The sequence below is a fragment of the Platalea leucorodia genome (assembly GCF_965183815.1).
Source record: "Platalea leucorodia genome assembly, chromosome: 8".
Lineage (NCBI taxonomy): Eukaryota > Metazoa > Chordata > Aves > Pelecaniformes > Threskiornithidae > Platalea > Platalea leucorodia.
Genome location: NC_138830.1, coordinates 47,123,666 through 47,143,449, shown reverse-complemented (window position 1 = coordinate 47,143,449; position 19,784 = coordinate 47,123,666). Strand labels below are relative to the sequence as shown.

Below are 19,784 nucleotides of genomic sequence, written 5' to 3'. Positions count from 1 at the left end.
GCACCCTGCTCTTAGGTGCATTGCTGTATTTGGCAAAAGAAATGTCTAAAGGTGCTAATACTACTAATTTTATTTTTTTTTCAGCCATTTTAAAGCAGAATTAGGTGCCCTATACTTAAGATTTATGGAGACATGCATGATGTTGAAGGATTGTAACAGCACATTTATACTACCACTTGCAAAGCGCTTCATTTGAGAAAATTAACTTCCTTCAGCTTTTTTTAAGCATCTGAATTTCAAGAGGCATTGACGTACGCATGCAAGTCAGAGCTTGCTTCATTTCACTTTTCCAGAGAAAAGAAAGCATGCTAGATCAGATTCTGCCCTCACCTGCACTTCTGCAACTCCCATTACATGGAATGGCTGTTTATAAACTAGTTACATTTGACTGCAGAAATGTCAGATGTTTGTGAAACCAGAGCCATGTGGTGTCCCAAAGCATTAGTTCAGACTGTTGGCTTTCTTAATTATTTGTGCTTACATTATCTTCTCCACACAGTCTGAGTGGATCAGAGAAGAAATAATTAATTATTATGAATCCTGTAGTAGAACAGGTTGGAAGTTTATGTCAATGCTTCCTTGAAGGGGAAACTGAATTCCATCAAAAGTGTGCTTTTGGAACTACACTGCCTCTATCCTATGAATATATTATTTAATTTTTAATTAAAACCACCAAATAACAGACAAGTTCTGGTTTTGGTACTAAATATGCTATCTAGATATTCCATGCAGCTCTACATATAGACCCAGACAACCGGAGTCTGGTTTAGGTCATCAATAACAACCTAATCTATAGCCTTTCCCTTGTATATATTTGAACTACAAAGACTCAGAAATTTACTCAAGCATAGGTTCTTATCTGAGAAGTTCATTTCCTAACAAAATCCTGCCATGGCTGAAAAGCCAGAGGGGTTAAGACCACCATCTGGAACAGTACAGGCAGTGAAAGATTCATCTTGTAAGAGTAGTTTAGAGCCTCCAGCAAGATGTTTTCTACACCAAAACCTTATTATCCTTTTTTTTTTTTATTTTGAAGAAATTTTGCTTTCAAAACAAACAAATTACAGTTGAACAGCAGCAAAGTAAACCTAAGAGTTACAAGGGTGTTCCTCCATTTCAATCCACTGTTATGGTCTTTCTGAAGAAAGTCACTTTCAACTTCAGCATGTCTGAAGATGAAGTCTTCATTTAGTTTCCTCCCAAATTAACATAATTGATAATTATCTTCATATATTAAAAAAGTATTTTCTAAATCCCATCTTAAAGGACTAAAATTAATTCTTTATATTAATGAACTCATTAAAACATAAAGCATTACGGCAATTCTAAAATGGTAATTGTTTCATGGCCTCATAAGGATTCACTTCTAGAGGAACTATACACAGGCATCCAGTTAAAGTAACAATGAAGTAAACAAGCAGAATCCTCATTAAATCAGTCTACTCTTTCTATGCTTATTAGGAAGAACTTGTTACACTCACCGAAGAGGGAAAACAGCTTTGCTATCGGCAGAGAAGAGGCATTTGCACCACTCAAGCCATTTACTCCTTAAACTTCTCATAACCTGGATTTTAATCCTGCAAATTTAGGACCGGTGCTCTGCCTGGATACAGTATTCCACAAAATATATTAGAAGGTATACATCTTAACCTGGGATATATACAACTGTTTCCCCATTCTCATGAAATACATTACTTTGCCAGTTCTGCTGACATAACCGTTAATGTGTAGGCTATCACAAGCACACCTCTCTGCAAACGTAGCTATACCAGCTTCGCTTTACTTACACAAGGTGCATGCTCTAAACTCCAGAAAGGAGTTGCATTAGCAAAGGCTGGCACAAGAACTCCCAAGGAGGAAGCTGTCATTAAGGTATACAACTGTACAAGCCAACTTATTTCCCCTGTTCACAGAACTGACTAATATTCTGCTCCCACAGAAGCAGCTCTAGAAGGGGGATCTTAAAAACAACAAAAAAGCACAGCGTGAAGCAGTCTGGATTCGTGTTTATTGAAGCCAGTAATTAAAGACGTCCTCATTTTGCCAGCACTAGAAAGCAAGATTCCACATGACTGCATACTGCACCTGGTTAAAGCCATACAAGTGGACTAAGGTTTGTTTCATACATTTGCAGTCCTAATTGTCAGTTGGAAATAAAACCAATAAACTTAGTATACAGGACAGTGAACTTTCATTTACAGCATGTATATTGTTAAGTTCATGATGTACAGAGCAGTCACTTTCAACATAGTTAAATTAAATAAAATACGAAATTCTGTTCAGTTTAAACAGTTTTTTTAAATGCCAATAAAAAAAGTGCAAACTTAAAATCAAGCAGCATAACCACAGCATTTTTATGGAGGGCCAATCTTTAAACTTTTCTATTTGCTTCAAGTTGAATGCTTTCATCTTGTGTTTCCTTAGTTTAAACATGAACAGTAGATGCAGTCACTATAATGCATATAAATATAGTCATATAATAGTTTAAACAGTCTACCATACAAGTGTATCTGCAAATAAAATGAAGTTTCGCTTGAAAACGTAAAGGCTGTTTGCAATTTGGCCTTTGGTTCCAATGCTTGAAGACACCAGAATAACCACTGTGCAGCTCACCAAAGTTGACAGACTTTGGCAACCACAGGATGCTACATTACTTACAACTTTCTTTCAATAAACTAGGAGCATTCACTTGCAATTAGAAACCGGAAATTTGTTTCTGTTTTGTCAGAAGCATCTTTCTGCAAAGCTGGTAAGTTATCATACGTTATCAGTTTTGATCAATTTTAGTATATTTAACCTTTTTATAGAACTGGAAAGTACTTCAATTTTAAGTTTTAGCCATATTGCTGGAGAAAGTGCTTATCAGGTTAGATGACAAAAAAAATGCAGTTTCAGACTGAGGTTTTCAAACTATATCCCATTATGATCACACACTTTTCCAATTTTCCTGTTGAGTTTTTGATGTTTTAGTCTCCAATCTCAATTCTCAGTGTCAAGAGGACAGTGTGTAATTACTTCTTCTGGTGTGGTAACGCGCAGCCGGCACCCATGACACCAGGAAGTCCATCCACATTACCCATCAGCCATCCACAGTCTTAAGTCTAACTGTTACCTAGACAACTGTATAACTTCAGGTCATACTGTTTATTAAAAAAAAGTAAAAAAAAAGAAAAATATAGTATTTTCAACAAAAAACAACTGGCACAAATAACATACTCGTGTTAATGTTTGTCAAAGAGGCAAGTAAATACTCTTAGCTTTCTAGATAATGTTTAGACAGACTTACAAGAACAGCCTCTTGATGTAACATAGGATTTGAAGTTAACATCCAGTACTATGTTAGTGGTCAATCTAATTCTGTATATTTAAGTAACAATATATATTAGGGAAGTTATATCCAGACATCAGATTTAGTACAACAAGTTCATATCAATAAAAAGTAAACTCTGCATAATTCAAATTGTGGTTTTTCCCTTCAGCGTTAAGAGCACAGAATATGCTTGGTATTTTTAATTTATGGTAGTGTGTACATGTAAAACAAGCATACCGTATATAAAATCAAAGTGCCATTTCAGTAACCATAGCAGTTTTGTTTGTTTTTAGAGAATGATGGTTTTATGTGACCATGGACAGAGCTCCGTTAGAGCAACGGGGACAACCACAACCCATCTTTCCAAATGAAATGCTACATTAAAGAAGATACAAAACAAGTTATTGAGTATGTTCATCATGTACACATTCATACTTTTTAGGTTACCTTCAGAATTGGAGTTGGCTGCACCTGCAGCAGATGTGGTTGGAACTAGGGCCTTGAAAGTTTTTTTTAAAAACCTCCATAGGTCTAAGGCAGGAATCAATTTTAGCTTGGTAGCTAATATTTAGTTACAAAACGTAAGAAAAAAAAAAATACTGAGAGTGTTCTGTAGCACATTTCATTATGGGAAAATGATACGTCACCCACCATTCTTCATAGTCTAGCCTCTTGGCATAAAAAAAGGCAGAAGCTATCAGAAAACAGGATTTAAAATTAAATACAAATCGCCAAACTACTGATTTTAAAATAAAACCAAACAGTGACTGTTTGTACTACAGTGCACAATAAGTTCAAGCACCTTCTAAAGACACATCACACACTGTGCCAGGCACTTGGATCTAAACAAGTTATAGTTTCTCCCTTTGTCAGCTACACCAGAAAGGGCACCCACACTCTTAGACTTCTTTAAAAACTAAAACAAGATTTATAACAAGAATAAATTCCCATGATGCGTAGTGTTTGGCCTGGAATTCTCCAATGTAAAGTAGTCTTTTTAAAACAGTGATTATTTACCCTATGTGAAACACAGGGTTTAACAACATTGCTCCTCTCCAGTCAATCCAACATTCTAGTTTCTTACTGTCCCAAATCTGTTTCCCCTTTTAGGGCTCCATTCCCTGCCTAGGCTTCTTTCACCTAATTAATGCTCTGTTACACCACCACCACCACCACCTTTCCAAGAATATAATGCATTTGCAAACATACAAGTAGCCAATTCCAGTAACTCTGAAAGAGGATTTCATTTCTCTTTCTTGCCTTGTGTGCAGTCAGTAGTAGTATTTTAATAAGAATTCGCCATTTTGCTTCTCTGTGTTCTTCACAACAGGAAATGCAGCTGCACCTGCTTACCTCCAAAACCAAAAGAATTGCCCTATATAAACTCTAAATGGTTATCTTATACAGAGGGATTTTATATGCAAACTTCCTGAATGTGCACTTTTTACTGGGACAAGGCAATGATGTAGTAAGCTCATTTCCCCTGCCCCAAGAAAACTGATAGCATCTGCCATAGCAGAAAATTCCTGGTCTTATCAGATCAATATACATAGTTATTTGGTCATTTACATATGCATTTTTTTTATGCGCTATCAAGCTTCGTTCTCTGTTGGAGGAGAGTTTGTTGTTACCATAGAGTCTGGCTTGCGAGTCATCCTATCCAATTCCTCTTGAACGTTTGTCAAAACTGTTTTTTGTCCTAAGAAGAAAAAAGGACAAGGTTAAAGCAACCTAATTTCAATGAAATGTTTTAACCGATGAGTACAAGGATTCATAAAATCATTTTTGTATGACAATATATTATTTAATTTCTCATTACTTTGCCACCTACCCAAGAACACAGGGCCTGACACAATGCAAGGTAATGTCTACGTAAAGACTGATAAATACTAAGGTTTGATTCACTTTAAAGAGATGAAATGCTGAATTATACGGCACCATAAAGCACAAAAATATCTGTGATATATTTTACCGCAACTAACATTTTAAAAACAATGACATTTAAGAGTTTTCTATAAAAGTCAACTGTACACAGTTCTATTAAATAAAGTTCTTGCTATCAGTACTAATAAATGCAGATTTTAACCACAAGTTTTCCAAGGTATGCAGGACACCTGCTACAAAAATCGTATTTGTTTTGTCACACTTACACTTGCTGCATTTTAATATTAAGCAACTAACAGGAAGAACTCTGATGTCTGCAGACAATGTTTCCCTTAAAAAAGGGGACATGAATTGCATATTCATGTAATAGCTCAGAGCAGTCATTTCAAAGGACTTCTTCAATTGGAAACAGACACACTGGAGCATTTCATGGAAAGGCGTATCTTACATTTTTATATTAAGACTCAAAACTTTTTAACAATTCTCTAACTGAACCATTAGTTTAATTCTCTCATTCTGAAAATTATAAACTCACAGACAAATTAATTGCTAAAATTGGAACAATATATTCTAATGCTTAGAGCATACAAGCATTTAAGATTAAAAAGCTATATTTTTAGGCTAAAAGTAGATTATATAACCATGTACAGCTTCCTTACATAGCCAGAGAATTTAACAAGCATCTGTTTTCCAGCTCAAATGTGTGTGAAATATTAGGTGGATTTTTTCCAGGGTACATGCTGAAAACATTAAGAAGGCAAGATTTGACTGTTAGAGATTTAAGTGGTTTTTTCCAAAGTACAAAGACATAACCAAGTTAAAAGGTTACCTTTAATCACTATAAAGGTTTTAAATTTAAGCACTAGTTGTAAGCCACAGTACTCTTAGTAGCATCTATTCAAAGCATGAGTATTTAAACAAAATTTTAAAATTAGTACATTAACTGTAATATAACTTACAATACAAAACACTTTACATGTAGACTAATGGTATCTTGGAGTTAAAAAACCCTAAACCCTAAAACAATAAAAAACACACAAAATTCTTGCTCAAACCAAAGTAGGTCTAAACAAAAACCGTTTTTAATGCTAGATGAACTGGATCCTTAAGCCCCCAAAATAATACCAAGCATCTGTCTCCTGCAACTACCTCATACTGGACAGGAAAAACATTGCCAAGCTGTTCAATGATATGTAGGTTTATATACTCCCCTTTACCACCATCATAGGTGAGCACCTTTCAGAGGAGAAGAAATTTTTAAGAAAATAAAGTTTTTACGAAAATAAAAATTTCCCCTCTGTTATAAATTAAATTGATACTTGCTTTCAGTTTCCCTACAAAAATATCATCAAGGACAGTAATGGCCTGAGTCAATTAGATGTGTTCTATTTGATTACATGTACTCTCCTTTCTAGATTAGGGTGAGAGCAGGGAACCCTAGTTCTTTATCTATTGCACAGCAATAGAAGATTGAAGGCAAATCTTAGAATTTACAAGAATCTTCTTGTGAATATAAATGAAATACCTTTTTAAGTCTAGAAGTCAAGGCGGAGAAAAATAACCCACCACAGAAACGACTAATTAAAGTTCTTTAAAATATCATGGTCTACACATGGAAGAAAGACAGTCCAGAAACATAAAGGCAAATAAGATGGGTGAGGAATTACACAGCAGGAACAATGGACATGACATTGCAGCATCTGCCCAGATGAGAGAGTTCTCTCAAGTAAGAGTTAACATAGCAGAAAGCAATCAGTTAGGCTGACCTAGGCTGTTGAGATCCACAACGTCTCCCGCATCCTGTGACAAAACGTCAAAATTTCAACCACAGGATATTCATAGCTGTGGGAGAAACGGGTGGTCTCTTTAAAGCTAAATATTTTTAGTGTCAACCTTCTGAAAACTTAGGGCTCTTTAAACAGTTTAAATTAGACATTTAAAAAGCCTACAAAGACCATTTTAGCACATTTACTCGCACAGAGGATGCTGCCATAAATAAGACTTTCTCCAAAATATTCTCCTCAACTCTTCCACAAAACAGCAAGTAATCTTTTCCGTTACCACCAGCACCAGCTACCTTATAAACTCAACAAGTGCTTTTGAGATACCAGTGTGAGGAGCCCTTACCTTCTCAGGAAAGTTTAATCTTATATTGGTTGAATATAAGGTGTGAGCACATCAGCTGACAAGGAACAGGCATATTCTCTTGTGAGTGAAAGCCGATTGTTCTGTTCTGAAAGTCAGGGAATGAGCATGAGCTGCCAACTTGATGCAGCCAAGAAAAGCCAACTGCGATCTTGAGATCACTCAGGAGAAGTACTTCCACCAAAGAAAGAGAACTGCTGTACCAGGCACTACAATGAGATATATCTGGAGTGCTGCATACAATTCTAATCACTCATGTTCAGGAAAAGATAAGCCAATGATGGGAACTAATGAAGAAGAAACTAGTAGGGAAAACAGAGCTCAACCTCTAACAGAAGACTAGAAGAGAACTTGTCTAATTTAGTCTAACAAAACAAGAAAATTAAGAAAGGATGTATGACTGCTGTCTCTAGATGTTTCAGGAGAGAAATAATCTATTTAAATTAGAAGTTAATGCTGACACAAGAAAAAAAGAAAAAGGTACACATAGCCATTTGTTATCTTTGAAAACTCCTGAAAAGCACATGATGTTCTACAAGACTGAAAGAGGAAAGAGTAAAGCCCATTACAGACTAGTTAGTTTTTACTCTAGTATTTTTTCCAGAAATTGCAATTATGTTTTAGATGCTTACAAACAGCCTACCAGCACAACAATCAACACGGAACTGTTACCAACAAGTTGTGTCAAGCCAACCAAATTTCTTTCTATGATAGGGTAACAGGCCCTGTGGAGAAGGGAGAAGTGGTTGATATCACATCTCACGTAACCCTTATATAAATAAATTAGAAAAAAAAAAGTCTTGATATTTCAGAAAAATGTATTGTAATTAATAAAATTACCCATTAGCTATCCATAGTACGAGTCAATATTTTTATTCAGCAATTAACCCTGTCCAACTGTTGAAGATATCAGATACACAGGCAAGCATGCTTGAAGGGACTACAAAGGATTTTGAAAGACAGGATTGGAAGTAAAACGTTATTTATATAAATTATCAAAGTGGTGCACAATAACAGAATGGAAAATAATGTTAAAAGCAAACATACGACCTTTGGAAATACTAAGGTAATTTGGTAAGACTAGAAAACCTCCTACTAGGAGGCAGAAATTGTATTAAACTGGCTGTACTGTTACAAGAAATGCCGATCAATATCATACAGATTAAAAAAACATAGCATCATGCTGAGACATCTAAATAGAATCACAATACATAACACGGATTAAGTAACCCCTACTTAGGGCAGCCAAAGCCTTGTCTGAAGTACTGCATTCATTTCTGAGCACCAAAAGAAACAGGTCATCAGAGTAGGCAGTCCAAAGGAGAACAGTAAGAATTATCAGAGCCATAAAAAACATGTGCTGTGAGGAAAGGCCGACAGAAGTGTATTTTTGCAGTCCAGACAAAAGTCAGATGCGAAAGGGTAATAGCTGTCAAATATGCAAAAGATTGCTGCAAAGACAAAGGGGCTACACTGATCTCTGTCTCCACTCGAACAAGACAAATAGTACTGGGATTAAGAAATACTGACTGTACAAGAGAAAAAATAACCAAGAAATTAAGTACTGGAATAGGCTTCCTGGAGAGATGACATTACATCTTTTATTTCAGAGTTTGTCTACTTTTTAATCACTAGCCAGGAACTCCCTAACTGATTCTGCTTTAGATAAAGAGCACGGATGAAATAATCCCTAAAAATTATTTCCAGTCCTGTTTCTATAAAAACAGTTAATTTGACATTGTGGTCAGTAATAGCATGATGCTGCACTTGATGAAGCAGGGGACACCTTTCAGTGTTTAACTGAAGAGGGCATTCGGGATTAGGAAAGAATTAATTAAATATTTTTATAATGTAGGTACAGTAATATTATGTAAATAATACAAATAATTCTTGTATTGTTATCTTTCTAATAAATAAAATGCAATAAAGATTAATTACAGAAGTCATCATGCTAAAACAAAAGAAAACCCCAACAAAATACTGACTTGCTATAAGTCAAATTCTAGCCATTTTTGAGCTTTCGGAGCATGGAATGTCATATAAAACCCTTACCAATGTAAACAAAAAAAATCCTTACTTCACCTCTCCACGAATAGTTGCAGTTCAAATACCCACACTCCAACAACTGCTCTGGTTCTCTTACTGGCAGTATCATCACTGTGGCTGGCATCAAATATTTTTCATTTCCAGTTCAGAGTATCTGGGGCTTACACACTCCTCTAAGCATCAGAAACTGTGGGTTTGGCATCACCATTAAATTTCACATGATTTCACAAGTCTGGGATCAGAAGTAGAGTATCTATCAATAATTTAGTACTGAAATAATTCTGGAAGGAAAGCTCCTGAACGTGTGATGGGAATGCCAATATCAAAAAGAAACAGTTAAATAATCCAAGTAGTACATTTCTAACATTGGGTGGAACAATCACATGGTTTGTAACAGTGAGTTTTCTACAGGTACCAAGTATTCTGACAGGTTTCTTTTCTCTTCACCCAAACTAATGCAATTACGTATCAACAAACATCTCATACAATGCAGTCATAGGCACATACACAGAATGAATCTACGTGATCAGTGTTATCAGTTGTGCTGGATCACAAAAAATACTAAATTAATGAGAGAATAACATCAAGCTGTCATAAGTAGTAATCCATTTAAACTTGAACTCTGGAGAGATTTCAATAGTTTGACTGCAGACTACAGTCCAAGCCCAATAAACTGCATTTCCTTCAAAAAACAGCTAAGTGTCAAGAAAGGAAGGAATTCTGAAGTTAAAAAAAAGAAAACCAGCACTTTCTGAATATGATCAAGACTCAAATGTTATTTATATCCCAGCACTATAACTTCACTCGAAGAATCAAGTTATAATAGGGTTAATAGAAGCCCTGGAGTTGTGAAGTTGCAGTAGTTTAGTTCTTTTTTAAAGATTGCACATTTTGGCACTGTCATCTGTCAAGGTCTGTCACTTTAGCGACCAGTTTAAAAGATACACGCAGTTAGACCAATGTGGGCCAAATATAACATTAAAAATATGCAAAACAGCTTGCAATAACAAGCCCAATACCTGATTTCTTGGCTGTACTTTGCACTGCTCCAGCACCAGGACTCCCAGGAGAGCCAGTCTTTTTGCTCAAGAGGCTGTTAAAGAAACTAGCCAAGACACCTTCACTTGCAGCATTATCTAAATAAAAAACAAATATATATATATCTCAAAGAATAGTTATTGCTGGTAAGTGATAGAACTTATTTTTTAACATATATACATAACTCTCTTACCAATCAAGGAAATAAACCTCAAATATGAGAGAGTCTCTCCTTGCTCAATTTAAAGACACTAGTCCTTTGCATTCTTTGGCAGAGACGACTGAAAGCATATTACCACTTTTCTGGAACGGGGTGGGGGGCGTGTCACAAAATTTTAATCTAAATATTTGTATGCTTTTGTTTTTTTCTAAATGTAGAAGCCAAGAAACAAAGCATGAAGTATGGATGTGCAATTCAAAGATTTATAAGTCCATAACAAACCGCATAGATGTTTTAGTGCAGTCTTTCATGCCACACTACTTTTCATAAATCAGAACTTGGATATACAGCAATGAGATATAATCCAGAACTGCATGAGTATTTTATCCGCTGTAAGTGAGGTATGACACCGCAGCGCATAATTAAAAACAATACTGGCCCTACCAACTTTCTTAATGCACAGAGAGGAAAGAAACCACTCAACAACGTGGAGCTCCCTCTTCGGGCTGAGGGAGGGGCAAGGGTGTAATTTCCAAGTTACTTCATGTACAATGTCAGACAATGACATTCTAGAAAGGGTGTAGCAGAAGAACAGGTTTCATTGTGGAGTCCAGAATAAGCAATACGAAGTATAAAACTGCATGTACCTTAAAGCAGTCCCCACTAATCATCCAACTGACACATAATAAATGTATTTAGGCAACTTAAGGAAATAATGTATTTGAACTCTGACTGACTGCTTGGCAATAGCGTAACTCTACTTCAAGTCATATGAATGACTCAAAAGAAAAAAAGCAAATAAAACGTGAAGCTATGTCATAAATTCATTTGTGTTATTAAACTAACTATACAATTAGTGAATAAATTCCAAAATCTTTCTACAAGAGAGGATTTTTTTTTTTTGAGGGAAATAACACATGATAAAAACAGTAAAATGCTTATTCATACTTTTAATATTTGGATCTGGTTTCTTAACTGATGTTATTGGTGAGGCACTGGGTACACTAGCGGGACCAGCTCTGCCTTGAGTTCTTGGGGATCCTGCAGGGCCTCTTGCAGGAGATTCCTTAAAAAAAGTCCAAATCACACAAATCAGAGAAGAACTTAAATTGATTAGTTATATAAAGCAAATGTAACATTACATACAAATTACTTTTCAAACCTTTATATTAGCACTGTAGTGTATGCACACTAGGGGAAAAAAAAAGAAAAAAAAAAAGACGACACAACACCAGTTATTTTGGGCATGTGCCTCCACAAAGAGAAAGGATGAATTGCTGTAGGAACTTCTCAGTTCAATAATCATCAGATATTTCTATGTTTCCACAGTGAATTAGAATGAAGTACTTTAGAAGCAACATTGTAAAATTTTGGCACTTCTTTTTTAATTTAATCTCCCCAAACTGCAGAAAGTATGTATTTTACATTTACATTTACAAAATGAACCTCTCCATGTTAGAATCATTCCCTCTTCCCTAGAAGGAAACAAAACACCTCCTACTCTTCTCTTGGATCTACTTACTGATGCTCTTGTAGGCGTTGCTGGCTGTTTGGCAAGGAATGACTGCAAAAAGAGCATATTAATAATATTAAATGTATTTCAGAAAATATAAAGGAATAAAATACAGTGAAGGTGACTAACCATTAATTTATTTGCTAATTTTTTTTCCTCAATATTTACAGGCTTCCTCTTATATACTTCCAGACTTTACCACTAGATGACAGAGTTAAAATGAGTAAATAAGCTTCAGTCGTTTGTCTTACACAGCTGTTCCCGAACTACAAGCCATAACCACAGACACCCAAGTCTGTAACCTCTACGATACTTATAATCAATTATACAGGAAAGTATTACTAGTTTTTTTAAACAACAGAGCAGTGAAGAAAACAAGAAGATACAGCATGGCCAAACTGGAAGCCTTAAAGTCTTTCAAGCCTCTGGCTGTAAGAAAACAGCAACACTAAGAAAAATATTTATATTTTACAGATCAATACATCTATTTTGTGAAATTTCAAATTATCTTCTTGCTCTTCTCCTCTGAAATGCAAATTATTTCTGTTCTCAGCATATTTTCCTTTCAACTTGCCAAGATAAGTAGCCATATTTTCTACTCATATTTGTTAAAATAAAGTCTTATTTCACAATTACATCTGAATTTGAAAGCTGAAAAGTGGGTATATAGTGATTTAAACGAAGAATGAAAAACTGAAGGTAGTAACAATGGAGAGCTTAAACCGAAATCTTATATAGTAAGGACTTATTTTCATTCTTTCATTCTTACCTGTTGTTTCATAAGAAATACTTGTTCATCTTCTGCTGCCAGTTCTTTATCATGGACTAACTGTTGAACAAAACATTTTGTTATTAGAAGTAAAAACTGAAATTACTGTAACTGTTTTTATGTTTTGGTGACCTAAAGAGAAGAAAAAGAGGCGAATGTTTAATACCATTCTTTACTGTGGGTTTTTTTTTTTAAAAATTCTTTACATTTAAGAGAGTAGTAACATTAAAGAAGTTGTCATTAAAAAAAAAAAAAAATTGTAAGTGAACGGAGTAGACTAGCATTGGTGCCAGCCTGTGGGTATTCTCCTAGAAAGATGAGCACTTGATAAGTAGCCACACCCACCTTTTTAAGTTTAGGTATTAATCTCATCAGCATCTCTTCACAGACCAGAGATTACCTTACTCCAGAAGACCCCAAACTCAATCCCTCAGCCCCCAAAAGCATTACACTAGCTCTCATCAGTCATAACACTCCTATCAGGCAATAATTATTTCCCATAGGTGACATGAGTTACAAACAACAGGATTAAACCTTTCCCTTACATTAAATTTTCAAACAGCTCTTCCCTTTTCCAAATACTGGGGCTTGAGCTAGAAACGTTAAGCATGTAAGAAAGTTGTAAAAGCAGCTTTCCAATACAGACCAGAATACAATTTCATTTACAATTTTCCATATTATCCATTTTACACATATCCTATTCCTGTGCGCCTATACTCACAAAATTAGCAATACACAGAATTTATATAAATTATTTACTGCTTTTGCCTTACATGAAGAAATCTGTCATTAATAATATGTTAATGCAATAGTGATATACCGTCTTGTTTTATGAGATTTGCCTTTATATGGTAACCTCAATGCCATGTGTGTATACATGTAAATTGTTGAAGTCCTACAACACTATTCTCCATTTTCAAAAAGTGGGTTTATCCCACACATGCAAAAACATTTTTGTGAAACAGTTATTTTTGGACTGCCTTTTCATTTACTACGGTGAATGATTTCTGTGATTGCTTGCAGTATTTTAAACAACCGGAAAATGAAAGCCTGATGTTTCACACATTTGAATACAAAAAAAATTACATTTAGGTTTTGAGTTCTTCAGTATTAATAGTTATTAGCAGCCATTCAAGCAAACTGCACCTATTTGTTGGGGGGCAGGGAAGAGTTTATCCCTTTTTACCTTTCTTACAGGAGGTTTTACAATGAAGTCCTCATATGCATCTTCTGGTTTCACTGTTGTGAAGTTTTCATGTAAAATGGCAATTTTCTTTTCATTGTCCCAACCAGCAGGTCTATAAAAAGAAGGAAAGTTCTCCCTTTTCAGTCACAAAAAGCACTTCTACAGAGACCATTTATTTACTGCCCTCTACCTGAATACAGCAATTTTATTATAGGTCAATCCTAATTCTCGGCTAAATTCCAAAGATACTAAAAAGCTGGAATGGTATACTCTGAGCCAAGTAACCCAAGTAATATGCACTAAGTTGTTTTTTTTAATTCAGGATTTTAGAATACTCACATACTGAGCTTTTGAATGACACAAACCAGTCAAGTTATTTTTATATATATGTTACATGAAGTGTAGTGCTTAACAGAAAGCAATCTGAAACCACGCTGCTTATACAATTGACTTACATAAAAACTGCATCCTTTTCTACCACTAAGGCAGGCGTGGTAAACTGAAAACCGTATGTTTTATGTACAATGTACTTATACAACAGATCAAGGTTCTTTTCCTCCTTAACTGATGTATAAATCAAGGCAGCCCCATCTGATTATTTATTTAAGGAAAATTATGTAAGATATAGTTTTTAAATTACAGTAAGAATTTCAAAACAGGAGCTAATGCACATATAATTACTAGACCTAATTTTGAAAAGTAGTTCAAGGCAAAAGCTACAGCCATTTAGTGGTCATGGAGAGGAAGAGGGTCTAACAGGAGAAGACTCATGATACTTTTCTTTGACATACACAAAAGTTACCTACCCTCCCAGGAACTTAACGTTGAAAAAGTCAAAAACTTAAAGAGACAGCTCAGGTTTATATGGAAACTGCAAGTTCTCAGGGGAAAACCAAGAAAAACCACCTCAGAAAACGCAAGACAAATCCTCTGTAAAGGAACAAAAGCTCCAAATCCCACGCAAAATTTTAAAATTATAAAACGTTTTATACATCTCTCAACATTCTCAAAACAACAAACGCTACACAGTAAATAACTAAATACCAAGCAATCCTGAAGTGCAATTTCTCAGATTAACTATGTGCAATTCAACACTAAAACGTATTTTCTTGCTTCCAGGTTACAGCAAATCCCCTCAGCACAAGAAAGGATACACTGTAAGCAGAATCTACGAATGTGTGACTGAATGAAGTCAAAGTGTTCTTCTCTGTAGTCGTGCTCTTTCTCTAGTACACTCACTGCATCGCACTGGAAGAAAGGGAGAAAAACAAAACCAGAAAAACCCAGTCATTTAATCCCAACATCTTCCTTATTATTACACACACATCACATTTACTTTGAGCCTTTGGTTTTAAAATGCCACCAATAAATCAAAACATAAAGTAATTAACATATAATTGACAAGGTTATTACCCTTCTGCAAAATTAAAAATTTACACTGATGGCAGAAGCTTACTTTTAAAATAAATCCCTTTACTAATAATCCAGAATTCATTTTGCATGTCTGTATAAAGCATGCCTTCTAAAAGAAAAGTAATTAAACTTTTCTGTAGTAGCAAACAGAATTAGAAACTCACTTTTGTACAAACTACCAGCACAGGAATACCAAGGTTGTGAGTCAGCACGTTTTCTCCAAGTGGCAAAGAAACATGTTCATCCTCTTGGCCAGAAGAAGGGCCTCTTCTCTGTGGTGATCCTTGGTAGCCTTCTTCAGGTTCTACATACTCTTGAAACTCCTTTATAACTATTAAGAGAGAGATCTTCTTCAGGTACAACAAAGGAACTAGTTGTTCTTTTTAAACCATAATTAATCTATGACTAACAAGAAATCTCAACTTTGTTTTTTCCTTTTATAATGAGGCACTACATGAGAACAGAACGCAAGCTTAAGCCTTGCTGCCCCTTCAAACACAACAATTCTCCAACAAAATTTACAGCAAGCTAAATTGAGTGCTATTTGGAGCCATGACAAATAATCAAAACTAGCTGCAAGAGCTATAGTATGCACAAATGCACATTCCTCAATTCAATGCATTTCATTGTAGGGGAGCTGACAACAAAAAACGTAAATGTAGTGTAGCAACGTAGCCTATACTCACTGCAATTTGTACCTAGTTTTTGAAGAAAGCATGGTGAAAATGCAAATGGACACAGAAAACACCAAGCTGAAACAGCCACTCTTTCTTATATACTATTACTCAAGTTTCTATTACTCTACATTTCTGTTGCGGGAGTCAGAAATATATATATGCTAGGAATATAAAAAATACACTGCATAAATACAGACTCAAAGACTTCTAAATATTATCTGAAGAGACTCAGTTATATTCAGGAAAACTACAATGGCCCAGAGGAAACTAAACGCTTTCTGTGTTTTCAATGTTTTAATTTTACAGCAACAATGAGTGTTCCAATAATATCGAATACTATCAAATACTGAAGTGCCTAAGAAATAGTATTAACACCATTTTGGAAGCGCACTGTGACCCCACGCATGCTTTATCAAAACTGGGCTGCGACTTACAGTTTTTATGTCTTTTTTTCAGGATAAAAGCCACAGACCAGATAAATCTGCCTACTGTATGTGTCTGCTCCCAGGCACAGCGCTTCCCAAAGGCCCAAGGCTCTCCCTCACATGACAATCCCACCTGAAGCATCCTCCTTGCTCAGCCATGAGAAGCCCTCAGGAAAGAGACAAGCAAAGCTCCATGATTTGCTCCCATGAAGGCATCTTTATTCTACAAACAGTGGGAGCAGGCTGACTGTATGTACAGTAAGGAAAACTTTTCAAAAGCCTCCCAAAGAGTGTTGTTCAGTACATCCACCCATGTGACAGAGAAGGGAGTGCAACTGTACTGCAGGCCACCTGACACTTCTGAGGTTTAAGAAGTGGTAAAACCTCAGCAAAGTTTATAATACAAATCTTGCAAAATAAAGTCACTGTACCTTTTCAAAATAGGAACCATACCTGCAATAGAATGGGCATGTGGAAGGAAGAACAAATCAGAAAAACACTTCTGTTCTAAGCTGCACAACCTACAATTTTTATTTGAAATATAAAATTGTGTGATTCTTGTGGCAAACGAGAGCTCTAGTGCAGAGAAAAGCTTAAAAAACCCACATTAAATATAGACCATAAGACTTCCAATCACCAAGTCAGTATGTCCCAAGGTCCAAAGGAAAAAAAAAAAAAAAATCGAATGCAATTGCTTTTAAACTTGGGGAGGCAGTGCCTTCTGGTGGAGAGGAAACAATAATGCTTTCAAAGAGATGCTTTCCTCTAGTACTGCTTCATATTCAGCAACTGGAAATCAAAATTCCATTGTACATTCTGCACATTAAATATGTTTATTGACTATCTCACAGAAAGCAAATTAATTCTAGAGCATTTAACTAGAAAAGAGTTTTTAAAAAGTACTTATTTCATTACTCAGACTCTTCCTAGCTCAGGATAGAAAAAGAACTATTGAAGACAAGTGTATTACAGCAGTTAAAAGAATACCATCTACATCCATTCCAATCATTCAGATAAGCCTCTCCGACTTAATCAGATGTAAAAGAGTATTTGACAATACTGCTCTTAATTTACTACAGCTTTTTAATCAGACAATACTAGTTTCCTAGGTTTTGTTCATATTAAAGCAGGAAAATCTTTTCTTTATTGAGATATCTATTAGTATAAACCCCCTCAAATCTGGGAAAGAAAAGCCTCTCTTGAAAACAGTAAGACTCTGACAACACGCTACAAATCATTATTCAAGATACCCCATGAATTTTACTAATATAAACAATAGCAAATGCAACATAGAAACTTCAGAAATCTGATGGCACATCCTCATGAATTTCTGCTGAATGGGAACGAAGGCCATAATCCTAGAGAGTCAAGATTCCCAACTCTTCCCTCTCCCCAAGAGTAAGCAGTACCAACACCACCCATCACAGACCAGGGATCAACAAGGCCGTATCTCACTCTGGTTGATCCATGCATGGAGGGAGAAAACACTTCACTGTGGAGATAAACTGTTGTTGTGCATTGTTAATAATGCATATGGTCTGGCATTAATCCCTGATAGAGACTGAGAAATGCTACAGAATACACTCAGCTTTAGTTAACAACGTCTGTTGAACAAGTAACTACTAGAGTTAAAAGAAGGTAAAAGCTATACTAAGAACCTGTAGCTACTTTATCCTGAACGCAGATACACTTGTTTCTGAATTAGAGTGGTTTAAATCCCTGTTAGGGACAGGCTCTTCAACACTTTTTAAAGACTCTCATTCAACTCCCATTCCCATTCAAAATTTAGTCTTGTGAAATCCAAAGTAAATCTGTACCACAAGTGCTGTCAGACCACCTCTTACGGACAAGCTGCATTCCAAGCAGCTAAGAAGCTCACGTCAGTTAAAGTGTTTCCTCATCACACAGAAATTTAATACTTTTTCCTTACCTCCCATATCTTTTTCTCACCTGATCTCCACTCTCAAACTTTTAATGGACATAAAGCTAATCATGCACAGCTTGCATAAATCTTCTCTTTTTCCTTTTTTCTAGCAAGCTATGAATAGTTTCTCCTCCACATAATTCGTATTAAGGAATCACATTCCGTACGATATGGGAAATAACTCTTTTCTTTATTAAGAAGGAGGGGAAAATGACTTTGGCTTAAATTTTTTTGAACGGGAAATAAAGATAAGACAATGCACATAGAATAGGAAGCCAGAAAAACAACTGTTCATCTGACAAATCAGTAGTATTTTGCTACCTATCAGTAAGGTCAAATACTAGGAATGGCCTACTACATTTGAAAAATTGTCAGCAGGTGATAATATGCCATAAAAATGACTTTGGCTTAAAATTTTTTGAACAGGAAATACAGATAAGACGATGCACATAGAATAGGAAGCCAGAAAAACAACCGTTCATCTGACAAATCAGTAGTATTTTGCTACCTATCAGTAAGGTCAAATACTAGGAATGGCCTACTACATTTGAAAAATTATCAGCAGGTGATAATATGCCATAAAAATCACATCTCCGCTACAGTGTGCTAATCTATCTACCAAACTTGTGGCTTATCTAGGTAAAAAGCCTTTTATTTAGACTTTTGCATTTAACACAGCAAACAAATGCAAGTTTCCAGTTAACTGTTTTTTTATTTATGTTGCTGCTTATTTACACAAGCTACTGAAAGCTAACTATAACAACAACAGATTCATGTCAGGGGAGCAATTGACTCAAAGTGCCACCAAGAAAGCAATCCACAATTATTCTTAGGTTTGACTGTTCCAGTAACAATAAAATCCTCAGTCTTGTAGTACTGTTTAAGTGCAGTATGGAAGTGGCAGACAAACGCTACAGCTTACTTAACTAGATAATTCACAAAAGCACTGAACAGCACAACAAGAAAAATGCAGAAAAATTTTCTGAGACAATCATTCCATATTTACACTCTAAAAGTTTCACAATTAGTTCATGCAGCTTTTAGCTTTTTTGTGCACTATCTTTACTGATCATAAACTTTAGTCTTGTGAAAAGAATTTCTAGACAAAAGATGTCTGGGCAAAGTGAGTTTTTTTTATCTTTTAGCTTAAGAATTCTTTCAGCTCTATGTCAGACAAAAAAAAAAAAGAAAGAAGGCAGAGAACCTGAAACTAATTCAGCTTGAATGGGACACTACTTATTTTTCTGAAAAATATGTTATTGTGTCTCAAGTCTTTAGCTTCAAACGCTCCAGA

General features: G+C 35.5%; 1 protein-coding gene across 3 annotated transcripts in view; it reads right to left on the bottom strand.

Moving 5' to 3' along the window:
• Positions 1-1,989: 1,989 nt before the first annotated feature.
• The window catches only part of DYNC1LI2 (dynein cytoplasmic 1 light intermediate chain 2), a 28,821-nt gene continuing 11,026 nt past the window's right edge, over positions 1,990-19,784 (bottom strand). Inside the window, exons 5-14 of one of the 3 annotated variants that reach the window (XM_082319697.1) lie at positions 15,629-15,795; positions 15,206-15,299; positions 14,507-14,642; positions 14,052-14,163; positions 12,866-12,925; positions 12,106-12,147; positions 11,532-11,649; positions 10,405-10,521; positions 4,942-5,009; positions 1,990-3,140 (exon numbers count right to left, since the gene is read on the bottom strand). In XM_082319697.1, coding sequence (XP_082175823.1) covers positions 3,102-3,140; positions 4,942-5,009; positions 10,405-10,521; positions 11,532-11,649; positions 12,106-12,147; positions 12,866-12,925; positions 14,052-14,163; positions 14,507-14,642; positions 15,206-15,299; positions 15,629-15,795 — 953 coding nt within the window. In that variant the 3' untranslated portion in view covers positions 1,990-3,101. Of the gene's footprint in view, positions 5,010-9,416; positions 9,618-10,404; positions 10,522-11,531; positions 11,650-12,105; positions 12,148-12,865; positions 12,926-14,051; positions 14,164-14,506; positions 14,643-15,205; positions 15,300-15,628; positions 15,796-19,784 lie in introns of all 3 variants that reach the window. The other 2 variants (XR_014228985.1, XM_082319698.1) reach the window with 2 other exon arrangements.